The sequence below is a fragment of the Alligator sinensis genome, unplaced genomic scaffold (genome assembly GCF_000455745.1).
Source record: "Alligator sinensis unplaced genomic scaffold, ASM45574v1 scaffold602_1, whole genome shotgun sequence".
In the NCBI taxonomy this organism is placed as follows: Eukaryota; Metazoa; Chordata; order Crocodylia; family Alligatoridae; genus Alligator; species Alligator sinensis.
In genome coordinates, this window is record NW_005841976.1 from 2684795 (window position 1) to 2690794 (window position 6000).

General features: G+C 43.5%; 1 protein-coding gene across 1 annotated transcript in view; it reads right to left on the reverse strand.

Moving 5' to 3' along the window:
• The window catches only part of LOC102386654 (cyclic nucleotide-binding domain-containing protein 2-like), a 135850-nt gene extending 130333 nt beyond the window's left edge, over positions 1–5517 (reverse strand). The window contains exons 1-2 of the mRNA XM_025200837.1: positions 5463–5517; positions 1806–2002 (exon numbers count right to left, since the gene is read on the reverse strand). Of these exons, the coding sequence (XP_025056622.1) occupies positions 1806–1985 (180 nt within the window). The 5' untranslated portion in view covers positions 1986–2002; positions 5463–5517. The remainder of the gene's footprint in view (positions 1–1805; positions 2003–5462) is intronic.
• Positions 5518–6000: the final 483 nt, after the last annotated feature.

A 6000-nucleotide genomic window follows, 5' to 3' on the forward strand; every position in this document is an offset into this window, starting at 1 on the left:
TCATCTTCCTTTACACAAATTGTCTCTTTACATCTTCTAGGTGGAACTCTGCAGCATGCTCCAGTTGTAATATTCCTTGATAAGGGACAAGCTCCTGATGTTGCTTATATCACTCTAGTGCAAGGCTATGCATTAAGAAACTATCATTACCTGAGCCATATGGTCTCTCTGTGCTGCATTCTCTACTCTTGCTTTTAAAAAGTGTAGCTCACATTCATGCTTATGCTGTTAAATGTATGAGAGTGCACCATAAAATAAATAGTATGTGCAATTTGGCTGAGTTAGCATTACTTCAAGAATTCTAAGCTTTTCATATAGTAAACTTAATGTTGCAGAAATAGATGTTTTTCAATGGTTTTTAAAGCTGTTTGTGTTTGGTACAAGAAATAGCTATTTTTGGGTCCTGCTTGACACGACTCACACAGTTTGTGCTTAGAAAGACCTAGGAGTGAAACAGCAGGGATGTCAAAGGTCCATTGCAGGTCAGAGTGGAGTGTGTGTAGCATCGTGCTTTACCTTACGATTGCTATCTGTCTTTCATGTTTCCGTGTTGTCTAGTAGCTCTGAGGATTAAGACTCTATTGTGCTAGGCACTATAAAATTCCTGGTGAGAGACAGTCTCTACCTAAAAAAGTTTACAGTCTAACCGCACAGGACAGAAAGGGGAGAGGGGTAAGGAAACCGAGGCAAAGAAGAGTAAAATGATTTGTCCAAGATCATAACAAAAATCAATGACAGAACTAGGTATCCTCTCTCTTTAGTCAACAGCCCTGGCCAGTGGACCATACTATTTCCATGGTTTGTGCACTGTTTCCAGTACAGAAGTCCAATCCAAAGATAAAGTCAATAAAAATAGTCCGATTGGCTTCAGTAATCCCTGGATCAGACCCGTTGTCCTTCCCATGCATGCCTGAGCACTAAATGCTTGCACAAATATTTATTAAAGGTATAGAAACACACTATTAATTTTATCCTTCCTAATCAGATGTCATATGGCTGATTAATTCTTGTGTATTTGGATAATTTACCATTAATAAAGCTATAACCTTTCATTCCGATCATGGAATGATGGAATTACTGGGGAGCCATTTGGAGAAGGAGTGAAAGCATGTGCCAATGTTAATATTTATATCATTAACTGTATTGTGAAATGTGTCTTTAAAACTATTTTCAGTCTTTTTTTTTCTCTTTTTTTTTCCACCAGCTTATTTCCAAGGGAGTAAAAATGCAATGTTCATAGACTGTGGTGCCATTAATTTCAGAGATGGCATAAATCCTCTGAATTGGCAATTAAACTGAAGCCTTGAAAACAAGCTCAGTGATTTCTTCTTAGTTCTTTTAGGCAGGGAAAAGTTCATGCCCACAGTTTAGCAGCAAAGAAGCTCAGGAAATTTATTAATGCTCCAGAAACAGGTAATCAATCCCTTCAGGTCAAAGATGAGAGGTGCTAGCATCAGGGCTTAAAGAGAAACCCTCCAGTAGGTCATTTGGTATTGGCTTTGGATTAGAGGGATTCATCTCTTACAGCTGAAGGTTCTGGTTTCTCTCTCTTGCTCACTTATCACCCCCTCCCACCCCTCTCCCCTGCTTTTTTAAAGGAAAAGTCTTCATAGACTAAAAAGAAGTGGATGGGGATTTTTTTTTTCTTGGATGTAACTGACACTTCTCATTGCAAAAGCAACAGCTAACCTCTGACACAAAAGAAATCTATAAAAAAAAACTATGTATCACGGGAAGGGGCACTAGAAACTGACACCTTATGAAGGTAAAGAACAATGCAAAGCACTTGACACTGGAATTTGTACCTTATAGCTGCCATGTGTGTCATTCCCAGGCAGTACAATGTCTTCACACTTGGAAGCCTGTAGAACAGCGAATTGAGGACAGGATGTCTCTTGCTTTGCACTTTCTGTTCCACCAGCTTCCTTGTCTGTGCACTCCTTGCTGGTATCAACTCTATCATCTCCAGGCTTGCTTTTATTCATCAGAGAACTAGGAATAGCTAAGGAAAAGTAAAAAGAAAAATCTATATCTATTATGGATTATATATATATATTGCGTGTGTGTATTTAGCCGATTACAACCTAAAACAGATAACTGAGGCTTACATATTATGCACTGTTTTATAGTGGGGAGATCACATAAGAAATCTTTGGCTTCATGCTGTGCCCTGCTAGCAAATGTAATTTATTTTCCACACTACCTGCCTTCTCTAGCAAACAATGGCTGTAGATTAAAGCCTATTTATGGGTTTGGTATATTTCTGTTGCTGGTGAAAGGCAGGACAGAATAAATTATAGGATTCTTAGAATCAAACAGCAACCAGCGAATTGTGTTTAAGATCATGATTTCTTCTGAGATAGCCAAGGCAAGTTAATTGGTGCCGGGAGAAATAATAGATGTCATCCATGATCTTAAATGCCTGGAACTGAATGGACACCCTGTACAAAACAAACAGGCTGTGCCTGGGGTTGCTGCAATTCACTTTATGCTGCACAGACCAGCTCTATTCTCCACGGTTGAAGTGAAGGGGGAAGACTGTGGATGAACCAGTAAGTGGCAGGTGTACAGCCAGCTAGTGGCCTAGATGCACGGATAGCAGCCCTTCCTTGAGGCAAGGTGCAACAGGCCATGGCAAGCATTATAGCCCAAGGCTAGTACTGACAGCAAAGAGAAAGCCGAGTAGCTTCTCTGTCATGTGCCTCCTCACTGGCAAGGAGGTTTCCAGCCAAGTAATTCTACGACACATAGTGCCTTTACTCAAGCTGTGCTCTACATTGTACAACCATTACTCGTATTGGTGAGGAGCAGTGATTGTAGATTCTCATATAACTGCTTAGCAAGGCAATCTAATACTTCCTAACAGGGGCCCCCCCCAAGTAAAATATCCTTGCGCCTGAAGATTTTGGGTTGAGATAAATATGCGGTTCCAAATGAAATGACTTTGCTGATCTCAGCTTCCTTCCCAGCGGACAGAACTGCATGTTCAATTTGAATGTGTCCCTTTGTTTTCCAGTTTGGCAAATTCAGTGAAAATATAATAAGCTCGTGTTGGGAGTGCCTCCTGGATAATTTTCTATGTATCAGCAATGTGTGTATGTTGGTAACATCCTGATGTGAGTAAAGAAGGTAAAAGTATTTCAGCATCCTGAGCTGCTGAACAAAGCTGAGGCTATTTAATGGGAAAGGATGCACCTAGTTTTAATTAGGAAGTCTAGCAGACCCTGAACTGTGAGCAAGCAAGACACAGAGAATCTAATCTCTGTCATTTGGACTAATTTCACATGGGCAGGCTTTTGTTGAAGCTTTTCCTTATTTATAGGGGTGTGCATGGAAGTAGAATCAACTCCTCAAACCGAAAATCAGGATTCAAGTAATTTGTTATTTTTTAAAACTTTTGGTATCTGTCTAGGACCCACAATATAAAAGCTAGGCAGTACCAACTAATTCCTAGATTAAAATGTGCAGTACCATCTACCACATTGCTAATCTCAGTTTACTAGCTTGCATGGTAACTAAATCCCCTATCATCCCTTCCATAGATGATCCATGCAGATCAAATCTGACAGGCCAGCGTGGGGTAATTTGTGCTGGGGCTGCATGCAGCGTACTAGTTTTTAGATAAATTCTCATTTCCAAAGCTTTGAACGCTTAGCTTTGAAACTCTGACACATAAAAGGGGGGAAAAAAGCATCTGAGAAAAAATGTGTTTTCTGTCTGTCTTTCTCCCTTTCTTTCTTTCTTTGTTTTTTTCAAAAAAATCCCTTCTGAAGAAATGGAAGGAAGTGTAGACGGACTGCCATCTATTGGCATGCCCATATAATATCTATGATGAATGAACATTTCTTAGTCAAATGCAGCAAGAATACACCATTTCAAACCTGACATAGAATGGTAGCTTGCTATGTGCAGCAAGATTAACAGATGAGGACCGGCTAATATAATATAATATAATATAATATAATAAAGAAAAATATTGGGCTAGGAATCTTTTTTTTCTTTTTAATAAACTATAAAACCTCTTGCATTCTGCAGTCAGCAGATTCTGACTAACCTTTATTACTGATGCAGGTTTAAATGCAGTTAATACATATCTGGACCCTGTGTGCATCAGTATTATTTATATAGACCTGTCAACTTACATAGCACTTTGCAAAAAATCATTAAAAAGAACTTCAATCCCTAACCACTTTATAATCTATCTGGGGCTAATTGGATACTTTGAGATGATTCAGGACAACAATTCCATCACAGGAAGGCACAAAGACATAGTTGTTTAGGTGATCAATAAAGGAAGCATTGGAAAAAGAAGTAGGCCTTAGGCAAAGGTTTCAAAGTAGCAGAGAGTATTTGGAACAGGAGTTGTAGAAAGATAGCTGTATGGAGAACGGGGCATGGAAGAAGGTATAGAGTAAGCAGAGAAAAAGAAATGAGAGCAGACAACATGGATGCTTCTGTATCTTGTTAGCATTCTCCTGAACCAGCTGTTCCTACTTGGGAGTATCTATTATCTTTCAATTTTATTGGTAGTTGGCCTAAATTGTATACAGTCAATCAGAGCCAGCTAATCAGAATCTCTTGGTGGATTCAATACTACTGGGTGCGTCTAAACGAGATATTTACTGCAGAGTTGACCAATTAGTTCTGCAGGAGGCCTGTGTGAACCAGCTAGTATTTGCTTTGGATTCAGATTCAGCTGATTCGGGGGACAATGATTTGATTTGGTGATTCGAATCACTGCCCCGAATCTGATTCGGAGACTTGGCTGCTGAATCTCTGAATCAGCCAGGCCCGTCCCCCACCCACTCTCCCAGCCTGGCAATGGCTGCCCTGAACAGCCCAGCTCTATGCACTTTGAGAAACAAAGCCTGAACTCACCAGGTGCTGCCAGGTGGGGAAAGGGATGATCCCCACTGCCCCACGCTGCATGGGGGGCTCAGCATGAGCCTCCCGACCTTCCCCGTCTCAGCTCCCCACCCCCATGGCTGCCCTGCCCACTGCAGCTCTGGGCAAAAAAACAAAAAAACCCCAGACTCCCCATCCCTGCTGGTGGGGGACAATCCCCACTGCCCCCCCCTGCCATGTGGGGGCTCTGTAAAAGTCCCCTAAAGCCCCGAGGCTGCTGCAGGAGTGGTGAGTCCCGGGGCTTTTCTCTCTTTTTTTTTTTCTTAAAGGGCCAGAGCTGGGGTGGGCGGGTCACCGGTGGCAGGGCTGGGGGAGCAGGGGCAGGAGTTGGGGGGATCATGCAGAGCCCCCCATACAGTGTGGGGCAATGGGGAACAGCAGGGTTAGCCCCCAGCCCAACAGCACCCGGTGAGTACCAGGGCTTTTTTTTAAATGCCGTGAGCTGAGGCAGGCAGGACAGCCATGGGGGGCTGCGGGAGAGGGCAAGGGATGGGGCCTGGCAGGGGTCCCCCTATGGTCCCTTCCCCCAGCCCCCCTTCCCTGCCCCTAGTACTTACCGGGTCTGCGTCCAGCTCCAGCTCCCTGCCCAAGTCATCAAAGATTCGGAGAGCCTTGAATCGATTCAGACCTTTTAACTGGTCCCAATTCAATTTGGATTCAGAGATTCAGCCACCAAATCTGGCCGAATTTCCTCCAAGTCAAATCGCCACCCGAAGCTTCGCACAGCCCTACTCCGCAGTAAAACGTCACCATCTACATGTGCAATACCATTAGACTGGAGTAAGCTAATTAACTCTCCTGCAGAATAGTACTACCAGGTACAAGTACTATCCTGCGGTGGAGTACTTTACTCCACCGCAATGCTCGTGTAGACAGGGGCCCAGCTGGCTGTGGCAGGAGGGTGCTGGTGCAGAGGCTGCCTGCCGGCTAGCCCCACAGTGTAGTGCCCTCATGCCTCACCCAGCCCGTCTACAGCACATTGAGCTGGAGGGAACAGCCCTGGGCTGGCAGGCTGACCCAAGACACCTGATAGCTGGAGCTGTTCTGCCCTGGCAAACTGCTCCCGAGTTTATTCAGCCACCTCAATATCACCTG